General features: G+C 37.5%; 1 protein-coding gene across 2 annotated transcripts in view; it reads left to right on the top strand.

Moving 5' to 3' along the window:
• The window catches only part of LOC124612795 (alpha-L-iduronidase), a 244535-nt gene that overhangs the window by 200631 nt on the left and 23033 nt on the right, over positions 1 to 20871 (top strand). For both annotated transcript variants that reach the window (XM_047141198.1, XM_047141197.1), the window contains exons 11-13: positions 2371 to 2498; positions 2991 to 3122; positions 13261 to 13337. In XM_047141198.1, the coding sequence (XP_046997154.1) occupies positions 2371 to 2498; positions 2991 to 3122; positions 13261 to 13337 (337 nt within the window). The remainder of the gene's footprint in view (positions 1 to 2370; positions 2499 to 2990; positions 3123 to 13260; positions 13338 to 20871) is intronic.

The raw sequence follows: 20871 nt of genomic DNA, 5'->3' as shown, positions 1-20871 counted from the left end.
TTCCACCAGTGCTCTCACTAGTCTTTTCCCCTCATATACTTCTTTCTTCTTCCCCTCTTTTTCCACCTCCCCCCCCCCCCAATCTGCCAATCCCAGTACAGCCTTCTAACACAGCACCTAACATCCCTATCCTCTCCCCACCCTATCCCATCCCATCCATGCACACTCCCAAAGGCAGCTCAGTATCTTCCCCATGCCTACCCCCACCTTCCTAACCACCCCCATCCCTACCCAATGCCTCCTCTTTATCCCACGCCCCTACCCCAGTAGATTGTTGTTAATATTAGATCATGAGGATATGATTAGAATAATTACTGCAGGCACAGACATATTCATACACTCATTCTTCCTGCACTCCCTACATGAATGGAACAGCAAGAAACCACAATAACTGATATTATGGGACATACTCTCTGCCATGCACCTCACAGTGATTTCCAGAGTATATATGTAGATGAAATGAGATGTAGGTGTAGATATGATTGCAGCTAGAGGTCCAGAGCCAGGAACTGTGGCCATGTGTGCGTGAGTTGTGCTTGTGTGAATACTTGTGTATTTTCTGTTTTCGAAGAAAGAGCATGTCGGAAACCTTAATATTTTAGCAGTATTTTTCTTTGTTCTTGGCTGTGACTCAGCACCTCCTCTATGTGGTGAGTAGCAATCTAGCATTTTCATATTGTTGTTATTCCACCCAGGCCTTTCCATTGTTTGGTTTAATTCTGCACACATATGAACATGAGCATAGTTAACATGCAGTTCAGCTGGAATTTGTCTTAGCTGCAATGCGCAGTGGAAGCTTAAGAAGTAATTCTTAACTGTTGGGTCATATGATAAGTGGTATTCTACAGAGAAAGTACTACTATTTGGATGTGAATGATGATTGGTTTTCTGTGGGCTTCACAGCAACATTAAGCAACACAGTTCAAAATCCAGTTGTAAGTGTTTTAGTGTATGCTTGAATAAGCTTGAACAGTAGATCAGCATATTCATCAGCTGATATAATTGCAACATTGGCAATGTCTACAGCAGTTGTTGCATGTAATGTTGGAATGATGTGAGTTCATTGTGTAACTTCTGACACCCTTTCTGTTTCTTCTTGCACTTGCAGATATAAACCCACCACAGTACTTGAAGTATTTAGAACCCACTGCTCTTCAGACAGGTATATTTCTCAGATAAACTAGACAGCGTAACACACAAAGTCAGACACATAAAGACTGCAATTAAAGAGGGAGTGAGACAGAGACAGACAGATTAGTGTCAATCTTTGGGTTCATACATAACTTTAGGTAACTAATAACAACATGTTTTATAAATATTTCCTCAAAATTCTTGCATTGTTCTTCTCTGAATTCTTGCCTTCTCTTCCCATTGTATTTACTTTTTTATCACTTTTTGTACCTAATATCAAAAACTGAAAATTAATTCCAGATGAACTGCAATGTAGTCACCCACAATAAAAGGCACACAAAAAATTTTCAAGTAGGCCACACTTCCTTTCAAGTGTTCACAGTAGAATTTACATTCTACTACAAAGACCCTTAAGATTTGCAATTGAATGAGTTCAGTTGCAACTTGATGAGAAACTTAAAACTGCAATTGTTTGTTTGTTTTGAGTAATCTTCATGTCACTATTTTCCGATATTGTATCCTCAGATTAACAAAAACACAAATTGAAGACAAGTAACAAAGCTTAAAATGGACATAAAAAAAAGTTTACAGTATAATTATTATTAGATATTTTTATATATGTTTTGGGTACAGTTGATATGATTTGTTTAATATACCCTACCAAAAAATGTTGAAGCCATTTAAATAACTTGTTGCGAGCTATTAATAAGGAAATAGATTTTTCTATAAGTAATACAGTGGCATATCCAATACTGGAGTTTTGCTGTCTAGTAAATGTCACATATTTTTGCATTTCTCTTCCTGGCATCTATCTCTCTTTGAATTTTTAAATTTTTTCTTTATAACTGAGTATATGATATTATTATGGCATTTAATAATATCTGAAATATTCTTGTGCACAACAATTGAACAATTGGTTACCCTGTGTTTTGTATTCTATTATTCCACTCCAAAGGTTAATGGAGGACACTGATAAGAAATGGTCTTCTAAAAATATTTAATTGCATAGGCAAGTTCAATTGGTCACTTTCCAAGCTTCTGAAATGAGTGGGTTATTTCAAAAGATAAAATACCGTCAGTACCTTTCAGTTTTTTCTACTTTTTGCTATTACTTTGCTTACTTATTTATTTATGTATGTATTAAGCTGTTTGTACCTTGTCATTTTTAGCATTCTCTGTCCTGATGTCAGTGTCATTAAATTTTTAAAATTATTTCTGAATTGAATGAAATTGTTCTAGATTCCAACACCAGTTATGCCATCTACATTTTGAATAATTTTGAAACAAATCCATATCAGATTTGGAAAGATGCTCAGTTTCCCTCTTTCCCTGATTATGAATTAAGAAGACGGATGAGAGATGCTGAGGTAATTTGTTGAGTTATCTTAACTTTGTGTAATAATAATATTCATCTTAGAAAAAATAGTTAAAACACAGTTTGATGTCAACATAGTTACACTAATCTGCCGCTTATAATATAGAATGCCTTGTGATGTAACGAAATTCCGTTTGGTAAACACAGTAATTTGAGTGACTTTACATTTTAAAATTATGTTCTGATTAATTATGCTCTGATTCCCTGCTGCAAGATCCCAAGTTTTTAAATTTTTTATTGACTTTTCATTACATTAAGAAATTAACACACCCTAACATTTCTCAATTTGTGTTTCTTTTATGGTCAATGACATTGATTCTCTCCAACAAACTCAAGAAGTATGAATAGTTAGAATTACACTGCAACGCATCTCAGCTTTACACAGACTACATTTTACCATTAATTTGTATTCTTAAATATAAGAAACTTTAATGCTTCACCACCTGTTTTTCATCCACTGATTCATCTTGCAAAAAAATTTTAGGGACCAAAACGACTGCAGCTAGAAGCTGTAAGCAACAGGAAGTCGCTACAAATTTTTCTTCCATTGACATTACCAACAGTCGCTCTTATATTTTTTTGTTCATCAGAGAATAACAGTCCTTCATTTGGACAGGTAAGCACTTTTAGAGAATGTGTTTAGTCATGCAGAATTATGTGAATTTTTAATTTACAGACACTAAAGCATTGAAATTGTATTGTTTGTGAAAAGATTGAGAAATATGTATTTGAAATCTTAAATATTAAAAATCTCTTACCCACAATAAATGTTTCTTATACTTTTCTCCGGCAGTGATTTAACTTCTTGTTAGTTTATGTAATGCCAACTGTCTTCACCCATCTCCCCTATGAAATATCCAATTACTTTCTTTTTCTTTGTCAAAATATGACTTGATAGGCAGATCAGATTAAATCTTTGATTATTTGAATTTTATATCTGTCTTTTTTAACTGTCTGGGGAAGTAATTTTTCTCTTTTATAAAAATTATAAGAAAATAATGCAACCGTGTTCAATTTTATGAGTGGTCTCTGAAAATATGTAATAATATACACATGAGACCTTTCAAGAGGAAAATTTCATGATGTTCTCTTTGTAAATTTATATGTTTCTGGGTACTTTGTAACTAAATTTGTTTAAAGTAAGTTTGTTGTAGTAATTTCTTTAATCTCCTTAGGCAGTTTGTTGTGTGATTTTATTCCATGTTATGAAATGCTGTTTCAAGTTTTTTATATATTATTTCATGGTAAATGCAAGTTCATACTAGATCTTGTTACATGGTCATGGACAGAGCTGTTGAGGAAGTAATTATCAAGTCTTTTTTTTATACGATTAAATGACTGGTAAATGTACTCTTATGGTGTAGTTAAAATTTCTCATATTTTGAACAGAATTTTACTATGAGCCCAATTACTATTTAGGGTTATTATACTTATATCCCTTTTCTGTGGTTTCAAATATGTGTTCAGGGCCAGTTTAAGGTCCAAGTGACCCTCTTGGGACATCGAGATGAGAGGGGCAGCAGAGGTGCCACAGTGGGAAGTTTCTATACATGGCAAATCACTATTCATGGCAGCCACTTCGTGCACCAAGCACCCAAATGCAAGCTTTGTTTTCAGGACATACCACAATGTGTAGTGGAAACTGACAGGAGTGAAACAGTACCAGCTAAAAGAGGGGGAGGGGACATCAAATGAAAAGTTGCTTGTGTGAAGTTCCTTAAGTGGCTCTTCCTGTGTTCGTATTTTGTGCATTTGTTCCCTAGAAAAGAATTCTGTGGATGAAAATGGAGTGTATGTGTGTGAACAGTATGTAACAGAAAAGAACTAACCGTTATACGCTGATGGTTGGACTCTTATGGACATACTGATGACATTCTCTTTGTAAGTGTCTGTGTGTGTCCACACTACTTTAGCTGAGGAGTACTATTCCTTCATAGAAATTTTATTATACAGTCTGTGGGGTTACTGTCTACATTTATGTTGATGTCATTTTCCCTTTTTGGACTGAAATTCATGGTAACTATTACATTAAGTTGAACAGTATTTATTAAACACAAATAAATGTTATGTTTCAACAGATTAAAATTGTCTGTGAAACCAAACAATAATAGATTTTACAGGAATAATATGAGCAATCATTCCTCATGGAAACTGAGATGAGCCAGAGCACTACTACTCCATTATCCATGCATATGGAAATTATGATACTAAGCATAGTTCCACTTAAATCATACTGTGATGGAAACCATACAGCCATCAGCTAAAACATTATCCAGCACATGGCTAAATTGGGCAAGTAAACAGCAATGGTGGTCATAGCTCACTTGCAGAGGAAAATCAGATACTAGCAACTGAAGTGATCTAGCTGCTTGGCAGACTTATTTTGCCTGCTACAGAAGTTCATCTGACTGACCTGCAGTGTCAGCTGCTTTCCCGCTGCAGATGCCCTCACTAGACATGTATGATGATATGCACATTGATACGCTTGTAGCTTCCATTTGCACATTTGGCGGGGTCACTAAACGTGACATTTATTTTCTTTGTGTTCAATGTAAGTTTATTGCGGATCAACGAATTGTTAATTGCTGGAGGGTTTCATTTGCATTATTTCTCAGGAATACTCTTGTTTTCTCAGTATGTAACTATAATGTTGTAATCAGCAAAGAGAACTTCTTTTACTGTGACTAACACTACTGAAAAAGACATTCATATGTATCAAAAACAGTATTGAGGAAGTCCCACATTAATGTATTTGCATTCTTATAGGTGTTTCACTAAAATATTGCCGTATTTGAGGTTTGTGTTACCTCTATACTGTATGTCCTATCTGTTATGTATGACTAGAACCAGTTGTTAGCTACACCTCTTATTCATAAGCTTATTTAGTAGGATCTTACGGCCAGTAGGATCAGAAACCTGGGACATATCTAGGAATATGCCTGTGTCACACTGATCCTTGTCAACAATATTAAGTACCACTTTTGTAAACTAAAAAATGGCAGATTCTGCACTTCTGAACCTGCTGTGTAATGCACTTTAGAAAATTTTGTTTATTCAAGTAAGTCAGTTAGCTATTTGTCATAACTGATTTTATTATTTTTGGGAAGGATGATAACAGGGAGCTGGGCCTGTACTTTTGTACATATTTTTCATTATGTTTCTTTAGCAGAGGAACAACTCTTTCTTGTTTTAAATACTCTGGTAAGTTTAATAATGACTCATTTATTAAGCTTATTGACAGAACTTGTGCGCTCTTCATACATTTGTTCAGTATGCAGATTAGTATGTCATCTAGGCCTGCTAACTTTTTATTTTTAGTATTTGTACTCTTCTGCTAATATCATGCTCTGTGGTTGGTAATAAAATAATGTACGTTTTGCATAATTATTTATGGTTGCTGTACATATTTGGGATTTTTGTTGTCTTTCTCTCCAATACTTGGAAAAATCCTCATTTGCAAAGTTTGCCTTGTGGTTTGTATCATTGATTACTCTATTTTTGTCCCTTATCCTTATGTTGTTATGTCTTTGTTTGTCTTTCCCTCTTTTAATCCTTCCAGATGTATCCATGGACAGTGCCATACTATCAGTGTGCTTCATTACATCTCTTTCCCTTACTGTATGTAGTTATGTTTTTGTTTGTCTCTATCTTTTATAATCCCACCAGGCATGTCAATGGATGATGGTGTTCAGTTGATAAGTCTCACTATATATACATACAGTCGGATCATTGCAAACAGTGAACAACATATCATTTTTGGCTGGCAAGTCAGATGGGCCCTTCAGCCAGCTGATTTCAGGCCATGTGGCTACAGACCCTGAGCAACATCCATTTGCTAGCTCATGTATTCCTCTCTGCAGCCAATTGGAGTATCAACAATGACTCTGCACTATGCTTTTTATGCTAGGACTTAATGTTATGACTGGACCTTCTTGAGATCTGAGTATATTACCATCCACTTATGACTATTAACCCTTTCAGACCCTCTGGCTACAATTGTGTACTTTTGTGTATTACCTGCAACACAGATATTTTTCTTCCATGGAAACCCTGTGCACATTTGTGAATGTTCAGTCTTTCCCCCATCCACAAGTGCTTCTACTTGTTGGGCATAACTATAAAAGTATCAACAAGTGAATGTAGTGATATTCAGCAGTTTGTGGGCACCAGAATAAGCAGAAGTGGTTTGTTAGTTATATTCCACTGTATAACTCATTATTGTTATTGTTACATTGCATGGCAATTATTGAATGGTCAGTTTATTTATTTCAATAGTGAACATTTCAAAATTAATTATTTTAGTTTGTAGAAAGAAGCCAAGCGTACAAACTACATTTTGAAAATTGGTACATATATGTGTATAAAATTTGCATCAAAAATCATTAAAAAATCGCCTAAGAGCATTAGAACACAAGAAAGAAAATAAAATTCCTTCCTTCAGAAAAAAAATTTGGTCTGAAAGGGTTAACTTGTACTTCTTCAGTCTGTTGTACCATTTAGCTATCATACTAATTTCAGCTTCACTCATGAGCGGTTTCCATCGCCGTAATTGAAGTTGTCCTTCTGCCAACTGAAAATTTGTAGTCCTAGACAAAGCATAGGGTCATTTGTTCTGTATTTCAGTATAATCAACAAGTGTTAATAATTGTCTTTTGCTCTAACTCAGGGATTACAAAACTCTCCATTTCAGACAACTGAAAATCTAGGATTGAATAACAACAATGTTATGAAAAGGATAGAGTGCTATGGTGGAGACACTGCATCACAGACAAGCACAACAATAAGACTGATAAAGGAAAAGCTTATTTGTTTATCAGACTTTTTGTGCCTGTCTCTGACTCCTCATCTCTACCTTATGGTGGACAGCAACCTATCCTCTTCATAATGTTATCAAAACTCTCCATTTTCTATTTTTTTATTACATGGCAGACTAATATGCTTTATTTTTTGTATTATAAATTATTCTGTCATTACAGGATTGTTTTGCGTCTAGCCCAAGAACAGCATGGAAAGAAAGAAGAAGAAGACTACACAGATGAAGAATGGGATTGCATTAAATATGTTATTTTACTAGTTGCACAAGGATTGCCCCACCAAAATATAAGAGCAGAGTAGGATTTCTGCAGTGAAAAGAGAACAGCAAAAATATGCAGAAGAAAAAGGGAGCAAGAAGTAAGAATGAAGACAAAGCAGATGGAAGAGCACTGTCACTCAAATGAAAGAAGGAAAATCTACAAGAAATTAACAGAAATGAGCTACGAACACAGACCATATGTTGCAAAATGTAAGGATGGAGGATGGACAATAATATATGTTGACTGTAAAACAGGAAATTATGAATAAATGATAAAAATACTTAAAGAAAATTCATGCAGGTGTCTCATACCAGAATGAAGTACTGCTGTACTACACAGCAGAAACACAAATTGATGATATGAGAGTTCAAGAAGTACAAATGGTAATCCAGTGCTGAAAAATTACAAATCAACTGGAACAACATGAGTATAGCCAAGCTCCTGAGAAGGGAGAAATTAAACTTCACAAAAGAATGTGCCATCTTTTTGAGGTTCGCCGATGACATTGTAATTCTGTCAGAGACAGCAAAGGACTTGGAAGAGCAGTTGAATGGAATGGATAGTGTCTTGAAAGGAGGATATAAGATGAACATCAACAAAAGCAAAACAAGGATAATGGAATGTAGTCGAATTAAGTTGGGTGATGCTTAGGGTATTAGATTAGGAAATGAGACACTTAAAGTAGTAAAGGAGTTTTGCTATTTGTGGAGCAAAATAAATGATGATGGTCAAAGTAGAGAGGATATAAAATGTAGACTGGCAATAGCAAGGAAAGCGTTTCTGAAGAAGAGAAATTTGTTAACATCGAGTATAGATTTAAGTGTGAGGAAGTCGTTTCTGAAAGTATTTGTATGGAGTGTAGCCATGTATGGAAGTGAAACATGGATGATAAATAGTTTAGACAAGAAGAGAATAGAAGCTTTCAAAATGCAGTGCTACAGAAGAATGCTGAAGATTAGATGGGTAGATCACATAACTAATGAGGAGGTGTTGAAGAGGATTGGGGAGAAGAGAAGTTTGTGGCACAACTTGACTAGAAGAAGGGATCGGTTGGTAGGACATGTTCTGAGGCATCAAGGGATCACCAATTTAGTATTGGAGGGCAGTGTGGAAGGTAAAAATCGTAGAGGGAGACCAAGAGATGAATACACCAAGCAGATTCAGAAGGATGTAGGTTGCAGTAGGTACTGGGAGATGAAGAAGCTTGCACAGGATAGAGTAGCATGGAGAGCTGCATCAAACCAGTCTCAGGACTGAAGACCACAACAACAACAACAACAACAACAACATTGGTTTATTATTGGTCAATGAGAAAATTGCAACAGCATGGGTGGACACTTGGAGTTGTCCAGACTATACATGAGATCAGGGATAAGATGCACTGGTCTAGTTATAGAATTACTGCTGAATATCACATAACAAATGTGTGCTGGGAGAATCTTGTATAATATTGGCTGTTCTACATCGACAAAAGAGATTTTGGCAAAGTACCAATATCATCTTCAGCAGAACAGGTCTATGATAGAGAAGATGTTCATAGCACCACTTAGCATATTTTGACCAACTAACTGATGATTTGAGCCCATCTAGTTAGACATAATTGGGCTATTATCATCATCTGAAAGTTTACTCCTTTACAGTCATCGACCGCTTTTTGAATTGGGCAGAAGCCTTCCCTATGATTAATATGACCACTGAAACTGTGGCAACTATATTCTTTTGAGGATGGATTGTACATTTTTCTCTGCCTCTTCATGTTTCCACAGATCAAGGCTACACAATCTGAATTGTATTTATTTATAGCATTCACCATCCTCCAAGGCATGAAGCATATCTGCACTACTGCTTACCACCCAGGAGCTAATGGACTCATGGAACAACAGCACCAGCAATCGAAGGTAGCAGTAAGATGTCACATATCACAATATTGCCCAAGAAAGGCAAATGTCCTGGACTTGAGTTCCAATATGGCACATGGTTTCAATCTGCTAGGAAGTTTTGTGTAGGGATGTGATTGTCAGATTAGCACCCAACTCTGAGGTCCAAATCCAGGCATTGGCCTTGTCTGGTTAGTTGTGATCAGTACTGCTGGGCCTTCTGAGGCTTTCCAGATGGAGTTTGAGTTTCCAGTAGGTCATGGACGGGCGACCAACTGAGTTTCAGGTCAACACTGTGGAAACAGGCAGCCTAATTAGCTCAGACATGTCTAGGTTCTTGGGCTGCCCTGTGTTGCAATGACTGCTATGCCAAGTAGTATCTTATAGTAGATAGCATATTGCATTAATGGAGGCAGTTTTGCATCTCAGCCTGTCATAAGAATGGAGAATCACAACTTATGTTGTTAGAGGTAAATTCACCATTTGGGCAAATTATTTTTCAGCTGGACATTGTTTTGGTTTTTTGGATTCCAGATCACTGACACAGTCCAATTAGTGTCCTAATCAGTCCCCTTTCTATACTTGGATGCTTTACTGTAATTGTACAACCAATTTGTTTGTTTAGAGAATACCTTAGACAGGGTGGAAAATTTCAAGCCAATGTCACCATTAAGCCAAGAGCATTACCTAAATTTTGTCGCCCCACCCTATTCCCTTCATCACACATGACAAGGTCAGTGGTGATTTGTTGCATTAGCCAGAGCTCAACTTTGTCCCTCCTATTTCACCCAGTCATTAGACAAACCTTTTGGTGGTGATTTAGAAGCCAGATGGTGCTATGATCCTTTTGTGGCAATTTTAAATAGATAGTCAAAGTGCAATGTATCACAGAATTGTACGCCATTCCACATACAGAAGAGCTGGTGTTTTTATCAGGGGGCCATGATTTTTACTGCATCAGCTTGCACAACACGCACCTACAGTTGCCATTGGATGCCACTTCTCAGTGTTTCTTAGTGCTCAGCATCCCCTTTGGGCCTTACCAGTGTAAGCACTTGGTTCTTAGAATTTTGTCTGTCCCAGGAATCAATCAAAAATACTTGTAGCATTTGATTAAGGACATTTGTTATATTGTTAACATTCTTTATGGCATCTGTCTCATGGGCTACTGATGACAGGAGCATTTATGCAATCTGAGGGTGGTTTTCCAATGCCTATTGGAAAACTGCCTTCATAGAAAATTGGAAAAATGTAGTTTTCTGCCCAAAAGGTACATTTTTTGGAGACATATGCTTAGTAAAGATTGCCCAAGTAAACCAAAACCACAGTCTATCTGCCAGTGCTCAAGAACCTGAAGGAGCTGCAGTCAATTTTGGGCAACAGTTCTTATTGTGCTAAGTTTTTGCTCCAGCCTGTTCACATCTGCCATCCTCTTAACCAGCTTCACCAAAAGGGTGTGAAAATTGTGTGGTCTGTGGAATTTAATGGGTTTTTCAGTTACTCAAGCAGTGTTTGTACTCTGTGCCCTGTTTGGCTTCTTTTATGTCCAGTAAACCTAGACTGTGGTCTAGAGGTAGTGACTTTGACTAGTAATCAAAATGTCCATGGTCCTGGCTTCAAACACCATCATTGCTTAAATTCTGAATAAAAATGACAGCCGAAGACTTCTTGCATAAGAAGTAACCCTCATTTAGCCAACAGCTTTGTGAAAGGGGATGGAGGAGTAAACAGAGGCTCAGGCCACTCTCTTGCCCTAGGGGTGGGAAACTGGCTCTGAAGGTGGAAGAATCAGCAATGATCAACAGCTTGAGGATTCAGAAGGCAATGGAAAACACAGCATTAAGGATACATAATATGTATCCACAGGACACGTGGCCTGTAACTGAAGATGTGTCATGATGATCTCTCCATTGGCAAAAAATTCCAGACTAGTCCCCCATTCAGATCTCTTGGGCAGGACTGTCAAAGAGGAGGTAACTATGAGAAAAAGGTTGAACACTCAATGCAAGGATAAAGTTCTATAAATCAGGGTGTGGAATGTCAGAAGCCGGAAGGGAAGTTAGAAATTATGAAAACATAATTGCTAAGGCTCAGTCTAGATATAGATCGGGGTCAATGAAATGAAATGGAAAGAAGAGAACGATTTCTAGTCAGATGAGTATAGGGTAACATCAACAGCAGCAGAAAATGGTACAACAGGAGTAGGTTTTCTTATTAATGATAAGGTAAGACAGAGAGGGAGTTACTGTTGTTCTCGTCAGATTCAACAGCAAACCAACACTGACAATGATAGTTCAGGTGCACATGCTGACGCTAGAATCTGAAGATGAATAGATTAAGTTTATGACACTGAATTAGTAATTCAGTACATAAATGGAGATGAAAATCTAATAGTCATGAGGGACTGGAATTCTGTTGTAGGAGAAGGAGTAGATGAAAGGTTACAGAAAAATATCGACTTGTTACTAAGAATGAGAGAGAAGAAAGAATAAGTGAGTCCTGAAATAAATTTCAGCTAGTTCAAGAATCACAAGAGGAGGAGATATACTTTGAAAAGGCTGGGAGATATGGGAAGATTTCAGTTAAATGACATCATGATCAGGCAGAGATTCCAAAGTCAGATACTAGATTGTAAGGTGTATGCAGGAGCGGATATAGACTCAGCTAACAATCAAGTAGTGATGAAGAGTAGGCTGAAGTTAGAGAAATGAGTCAGGAAGAATCACTGAACAGTAAATAGAATAAATAAATAACATAGAAATGTTATTTACAATTAACAAACTAAAATAAAAAGACTGTCACTGAAGAGACTCAACACGATGTTAATACAAAAATATGAATGAAAAACTAGTGTGGTTCCCACTGTACCACCACAACACTGCAACAGTCCACTCTGTATACGTATACTGGCATTTTTGGGACATGTGTGACTACTATCGTGATGGATACACATTTACCAGAATATGTACAATTAAAGGAATCAGACAAACTAGTTTCATAGCACAGATTAATTAAAATAGAGAAACAAGTGAAGCATGTTTGCATGTAATTATTTTGGAATTCATAAAATTGCCATTTAACTTCAACTATTACAGTTGTATCAGTAATTTTGTATGATGTGATACTTGGTTATATTATTATATTGAGTGCTGAAGAACAGAGCTCCAGGAATTTATGAGTCGTTCTTTAACTCGATACAGGTAAAAAAGTTCAAATAAATATATGACCAGAAATGCTTCATTTATCTGATATTTGCTCTGTTTTGCTCTTGAATGTGCATGACTATCAAAATGAAATTGGTGTAATGTTATTTCTTCATAATTGTTACTTTATCAGTAACTGATGCTAGAAATATTAGTGTCTCAAGCAGTCTGTCCTTAACACTAAAGGATTTATGCATAATAGTATATAGATTGGCAATTTTGGGCCCAGTTTCAAAGAGCATCTCTAGATATCACTACATTATTTACAGCTGTAAACATGCCTCCACTACCACCATCCAGCCTATCTTCAGTATTTTTTAAAAATTTCTGTTCATACAAAAACCTGTGTCATTCTAAAAGCAGATTCTATTTTATTTCTGCCAGATTATAAATTTTCCTTTCTTCCTGTTCCCTTTTACTCTGGAAGAAGTGTTTGAATATTAATTTTTGTTACTTTCCTGTGTTACACTTCTGCCACTAGTTAATATTGGTACAAAAATGCTTTTCTGTTGTTGGTTACTCTCATTTTTGGCTGCTGTTCTAACTTTTTGATTACAGTGTTAAAAAAGTCAGACTAAATTAATATGTTTATCCATTAGGTTACGAAGTTAAAGGCATTTAATATTACATTCAATGAAGTACTTCTCACATGGAGCGATAAAGAAATAAACACAAGGTAAGTATATGCAGCTCGCTTTTATCACAGATCAGTGATGAACTTAAATTAGTTTTTGTTTGAAAGCAGTCTTTGAATACTCTTTGTATCAAAATATTTCATTACATCTGCATCTCATAACCAACATGCTGCCATTTTGGGAGCCACCACTAGACATTTGTTGCAAAGACTTTGAAATGCCCTGTGTGTGTGTGTGTGTGTGTGTGTGTGTGTGTGTGTGTGTGTTTAGTGACACTGTTGTCAAAATACTCAGCTATCTAAGGGGATTTTGCATAATGTTCTACATACTGTCCATGTAAGTTGAATTTCTCAGAGCATGATTCCATAATGCATTAGTGAATTGATATATGCAGAATTAACTGGTTTCTTGATTTTTAAAGCACCTTTAACAGAAAATAAATTTACTGTAAAATAGCTAAACTAAGGTGCTTCATTAATTCTAGGTGGTGGTTTTCCAAACAAGATTGCAGCTTATCTGTTCTCCAAAAACTCAACATCCTCTAATTCTTGTATTTCATTATTTAAGAAACTTATTTTTATAATTTATGGAGTTCACTGAGTCTTGTCAAAAGTAAATAATAATACATTTGCCTTGGATGTTTCCAAATATTTCATTAGCTGCAAGGGGATTGGTACCATTTTTTACTTCTGTACTTGTATGTTTACAAAAAGAACAATATTTGTATCTTGTGAAACTATATCAGAGACAATAGAGGACCCAACATTGAATCTTATGGTACATCATGTTTGATTGCTTCAGATTGTGATAGCATATTGTTCTGATTGACATGAAACTGGTATGTGTTACTTTTGGTCAAATGAAAACCATGAACATGTTGTCACTACTGTTCAGTAATATTTTAACTTTTGCATTAGAACTGAATAGTTCACACAGTCGAAACCCTTAGACAAGTCCAAAATATTTCATATTTCCAATTGTAGTAATTTGTGGTTTATTGATTCTAATAAACCAGCTGTCAAGGTAAATACAGCCTGTTCAGTTGACAGTCCTTTTAGAACTCCAAACTGTTTGCTACTGAGTGTGTTTTCTTGTACTAAATGTTTATAAAGTCTATAGTACATAGACTTCTTCAAAAATTTTTGAAAATACAGGCAATAATGAGATGTGTTTTTACCTCTTTACCATTGTTTTATCTTCTTTTTATTAAGTGGCTTGACAACAGCATATTTTAGTCCCTCTGGGAAAGCATCACAGCAAAAAGATTAATTGTGTATGAGACTTCTGGAATATACCAGGAAAAACTCAACTTTATTCTGTACCTCCTACAGACATTTTCAGTGTTATCAACTCTCTTAAAAATAAATATGTAGTGGTTATGAAGAAATCAGTGGTAAAATAATGAAATCTGTTCAGCTGAACTTCGTAATATTATCACACCATAACCATAATCACAATTAAGTCCACATCTGAAATTTGGGTCGTTAATGAAATATAATACTTAGCACTGAAAGCATGTTTATTAACGTCACCAATATATAGACAGAACAGAATTGCATCCTGAATAGAGATTGGTGCTGTTTATACAAGCATATAATATTCCAGAATATGCAAACATTACAAAGATAAGGAATTTAGAGAACCTTCCAGAAATGACAGATACTAAATATCAGTTTGCCAGTGATCAGATTTAAACTTCTGACCTGCAGCTTGCCAGCCACTAGCTCGTGGTCTTGCGGTAGCATTCTAGTTTCCTGAACACGGGGTCCTGGGTTCGACTCTCGAGGGGGTCAGGGATTTTCACCTGCCTCAAGATGACTGGGTGTTGTTGTGTCATCTTCATCATTATCATTCATCCTCATTATGGTTAGAGGAAGGCAATGGCATGTCACCTCCATCTGGATGTTGCCTAGTATAGCGGCACAGGTCTCCTGTGTCGTTCCCCTGTGCTCTGTCAGGGAGTATGGGATTTCATCATCATTGTCATCATCAATTCAATATATTGCTGTAAGCTGTGCTGCATGCAGTGTGGAGTAGCAGTCTGTGTTCTGGCTGGCAAGCTACAAGTCAGAAGTTTAAATCTGATCACCGGCAAATATTTGATATTTTGTATTTATCATTTCTGGAAGGTTCTCAATGGCTCAAATGGCTCTGAGCACTATGGGACTCAACTTCTGAGGTCATTAGTCCCCTAGAACTTAGAACTAGTTAAACCTAACTAACCTAAGGACATCACAAACATCCACGCCCGAGGCAGGATTCGAACCTGCGACCGTAGCGTTCTTGCGGTTCCAGACTGCAGCGCCTTTAACCGCACGGCCACTTCGGCCGGCGAAGGTTCTCTAAATTCCTTATCTTTGTAATGTTTGCATATCCTGGAATATTATGTGCTTGTATAAACAGCACCACTCTCCATTCAGGATGCAGTTCTGTTCTGTCTATATATTGGTGACCTTAATAAACATGCTTTCAGTGCTAAGTATTGTATTTCATTAACGACCCAGCTTTCAGATGTGGACTTAATTGTGATTATGGTTATGGTGTGATAATATTACGAAGTTCAGCTGAACAGATTTCATTATTTTACTGCTGATTTTTTCATAATCACTACATATTTATTTTTAAGATACTTGATAACACTGAAAATGTCTGTAGGAGGTACAGAATGAAGTTGAGTTTTTTCAAGCTTGTTTCAGAAGTCTTTTCTTCGGAGCTATTGACTGTCTGCCAAGGAAGTGTTCAAGTCTAAATTATCTGGTATCCAGAATAAAAAGTTACAAAAAGTTCTACAATTTTGGCACTATCTTTAATAAGTTGATTGGTTACCTTTAAAGAAATTTCTTCATTTTCTTAATTTCTTTTCCCTGTATCATTTCTAACTGTTCCTAATAGTTCTTATCTTTTTGATGAAGGAGCTTATTTTTTCTTGGAGTTCCATACAGACTGATGACTTCAGAAGTTAAGTCGCATAGTGCTCAGAGACAATTCCATACATTTTAATACTCTGATGACTTGGTTAGCACACTGGACTTGAAATTAGGAGGCTGATGGCTCAAATCCATATCCAGCCATCCAGATTTGGTTTTTCTGTGATTTCTCTAAATTGTTCCCAGCAAATGCTTGGATGATTCTTTTCAAAGGCCATGGCAGATTTCCTTCCCCATTCTTGAAACATCTGAGCATGTGCTCTATCTCTAATGACATTCAGTGCTGACAGCACATTAACCCTTGACACCAAGTAGATTCTTCTGTTGGTTTTGTATGATATTCTGAATCTATTTGTAATGCAGGGTTTAGGCATGTTTAGTCTGCTTCTACTGATTAATCTCCTGTGAAAACGATTGTCAAAGTATCCTATAACTATATTATAGAATAAATTATAATTTTCATTAATGCCAAGGTCTTATGCAAATCTTTCCAGTCTGTGTTCACAAACTCTTCTTGAATTCCTCAGTCCCTTTTACTTTAATAATCTTGTAGTTTTCCATTCATTTTTATTTCTGTCATTCATTCTGATGTTAAATGTCATCAAGTGACCATTGTGGTCTGAGAGGCCTTTAACTGAGGGAATTACACTATGACTTTGGTGTCTTGACAAATCTATAAAAATGTTGTCAATAACAATGTTGCTGGTCCCCATAATTGTTGTTGCAAAACCACATAAGAGGAGCTAAATTGTATGAAGTGGCAAACGGCTCATATATAGCCCTAAAATAGATAAGCTCTGAAAAATTTAAATTTCACCTTAAAATTACCAAATGATGCTGGGAATGAAGAAGTTCGATAATGCATCGAGTTGCTTCATAAATATTTCAGAATTACCAGATGGAGTCTTAGACACTCTATTTCAGCAGTGCAATCTTCAAATTGTTGATTGCTACAAAAGGTATGGATATCAATATTTTTGTACATGGATCCCTTCTTAATGTAAGTGGCAACTCCTCCTTTCTCCATACCTGACCAGCAGTAATGGGGCACTAAGCTATATCCATCACTATTCAACATACTACATTATGTGATCAAAAGTATCCAGACACCCTCAAAAACATATGTTTTTCATATTAGGTGCATTGTGCTGCCACCTACTGCCAGGTACTCCATATCAGTGACCTCAGTAGTCATTAGACATTGTGAGAGAGCAGAATGGGGCACTCTGCAAACTCATGGACTTCGAACGTGGTCATGTGATTGGATGTCACTTGTGTCACATGTCTGTATGCTAGATTTCATTACTCCTAAACATCCCTAGGTCCACTGTTGCCAATGTGATAGTGAAGTGGAAATGTGAAGGGTCATGTACAGCACAAAAGCATACAGGCTGACCTCCTCTGTTGACTGACACAGCCACCAACAGTTGAAAAGGGTCATAATGTGTAATAGGCAGATATTTATACAGACCATCACAAGGAATTCCAAACTACATCAGGATTCACTGCAAGTACTATGACATTTAGGTGGGAGGTGAGAAAACTTGGATTTCATGGTTGCGCAGGTGCTCATAAGGCACACATCACACAGGTAAATGCTAAACGACACCTCCCTTGGTGTAAGGAGCGTAAACATTGGACAAATGAACAGTGGAAAAACATTGTGTGGAGTGATGAATCATGGTACACAATGTGGCAATCCGATAGCAGGTGTGGGTACGGTAAATGCCCGATGAACATCATCTGCCAGCGTGTGTAAAAATTCAGAGGCGGTGGTGTTATGGTGTGGTCGTGTTTTTCATGGAGGGGGCTTGCACTCCTTGTTGTTTTGCATGGCACTACCACAGCACAGGCCTACATTGATGTTTTAAGCACCTTCTTGCTTCTCACTGTTGAAGAGCAATTCGAGGATTGTGATTTCATCTTTCAACATGATCAAGCACCTGTTCATAATGCACAGCCTGTGGCGGAATGGTTCCATGGCAACAACATCCTTGTAATGGACAGGCCTGCACTGAGTCCTGATCTGAATCCTATAGAACACCTTTGGGATGCTTTGGAATGCCGACTTCGTGCCAAGCCTCACTGACCGACATCGATACCTCTTCTCGGTGCAGCACTCCATGAAGAATGGGCTGACATTCCCCAAGAAACCTTCCAGCACCTGATAGTACGTATGTCTGCAAGAGTGGAAGCTGTCATCAAGGCTAATGATGGGCCAACACCATGTTGAATTCCAGCATTACTGATGGAGGGCACCACCAACTTGTAAGTCATTTTCAGCCAAGTGTCCGGATACTTTTGATCACATAGTGTATACCTGTGGTCAAATAATTTCCAGAAACACATATTACTTCTACTTGATTGCAGGCTGCAGATCTTAACATATCAGAAGTTCATTGATTCTATTTCTGATCCTCCCATATTGTGATGCAATAAGTTTGCTTTAATCTCCTTTTTCATCTCCACTTTTTTTAGGCTCAGAAATTTCAGTTGTCCTTACTTGTTTTGATAATGGTAACCTGAAATCTGAGTTAACTCTAACAAAGGTGCTTCCCTCCCACTAGTGAACACAATGTTATGCCCATGAGTGTGTCCCCCCCCACTGCCCATAAAGATTCAGCAAGCAGTACAGACAATTTCCTTTCCCATTCTTGTTGAGAGGCAGGGATGCCTTGTAAAACCCTACCTGTGAATGACATCAACAGCAACCAACACCCTGAAGAGGCATTTGATCTCTGTTCAGTAGGGGCTGGCCAGAACACCCACAAACAAAAACAAGTCATCATTTCTAGAGTTGATTGCCAAAGCTGTCTTTATCAGGTCACTCTCAGTATTGTAACTCCAGTCACTGTTAGTACTGGTTCCTGCTGCACCAACTATTACAACATGATTATCCTTTCCAGTACCTTTGTACAAAGAACTATGCCATTATCACTTGGTTAAGTGAATTAATGTGTGAGATGCTACTTGTTTCCCATTTTTTATTATGGCAGCTGACCTAAACTTCTTCAATGATTTCTACCTAAGAGCAGGATGTTCCTTCTTTTTCCTGCTTTTTCTTAAAACTGAGAACTTGCTGTGTTTTGGGTAGGTTCAGAACAGTGTTACACCAACGCCCCTATGCGCAGGCTTCACATCTCATGGCTAGGGAGGGCAAGCCAGATGGCTATTAAAACCTGTTGCCAGGGCTGGAATATTGTTGACACAGCATGTGCAAGACCAAGCTCACCCTAGTAGTGAGCTGAATGAGATCATGCCATAGCCCAGTGCTGATCCACCTTGGTCAATTACATGTCACCTGGTCCTAACAAAACTGGGTCAAGCAACAATTAATACTTGTTGCTGGAATCCTAGCAGTATCTTGTCCTCAAGTGCTGCAGACACCGAGACATACTCCCTGTCGCTCAGTGGTGCCATAGGGGGCTAATCTGCTTCTAGCTGCTGGTGTACAGGCTGCTTTTAGACCTGATGCTACTGGATCCTGAATTAGCACCATCCAGGTGGCCTCTGGGCATCTCCAAGGTGTCTTGGGTTTGGTGCCAACATGCTGTGTGCTTGGCCAACTGCTGTAGCAACCAGCTGACACTCACCACACATTGCTGCAGCCACGTATGCCACATTATGCTTTGCTAAGGTAGCCACAACTGCTTGGGGGTCAGAGAATGCCTTTGGATCACTGTCAAGATCAATTGTATGAACATCTCAAAGAATAAAGATTTTATGTGCTAATGGAGCATTTCTGATTCTACAAATGCCGAGGAACTGGTAGTACACACCCACCGTCCAGCATGCCATCCTGAATTGACCATTCTGGCACATAATAATGTCTGGACTCCTGACACTACTGCAACTGCAGTGTTGTTGTTGTTGTTGTCTTCAGTCCAAAGACTGGTTTTGTGCAGCTCTCCATGTTACTCTAGCCTGTGAAAGCCTTTACAGCCATTTTAACTGGCTTACTGTATTCATCTCTTGGCCCCTCTCTACAGTTTTTACCCTCCCACAGACCCCTCCAACAATAAAATGATGATTCCTTGATGCCTCATAATGTGTGCTATTAACAAGTCGAATTGTGCCACAAATTTCTTTTCTCCCAAGTTCTGTTCGGTACCTCTTCATTAGCTACATGATCTATCCATCTAATATTCAGTATTCTTCTGCAGCACCACATTTCAAAAGGTACTGTTCCCTTCATTCTCTGAATTGCTTATTGTTTACATTTTACACTGCAAAATGTATTGATATGAAATTTTCATATTTTTGTATCCCTTTTTATTGTAAGTGGCAACTCCTCCATACTTGATACTTGATCTTCAGTAACTGGATGCTAAGATATATCCATCAATATTCAGCATCCCTCTATCATTGCTCAAGTAATGTTCAGAAACATATATTACATCTACGTGATTGCATGTTGCACTTCTTATAAACCAATTAGAAGTTGTATGAAGGCTTTCACGACCGGATGACATATCTTCTGGTAAACCTTGCGGGATGTAAGGTCGTGGTCCATGAAACTCTTCAGCTCCTAACGTTTCGTCCAGTGCTTCGCTGGACATCTTCAGAGGGGTGTTTCTCCTCCGGTGAGTCTTGCCGACTGACGGGTTGGACGTCTGAGAGCGACTTATGTATCGTAGAAAGTGGGCGT

The sequence above is a fragment of the Schistocerca americana genome, chromosome 4, assembly GCF_021461395.2.
Source record: "Schistocerca americana isolate TAMUIC-IGC-003095 chromosome 4, iqSchAmer2.1, whole genome shotgun sequence".
Taxonomy (NCBI): Eukaryota; Metazoa; Arthropoda; class Insecta; order Orthoptera; family Acrididae; genus Schistocerca; species Schistocerca americana.
The sequence above is the reverse complement of the archived record's forward strand: the minus strand, read 5'-3'. Positions and strand labels throughout refer to the sequence as shown.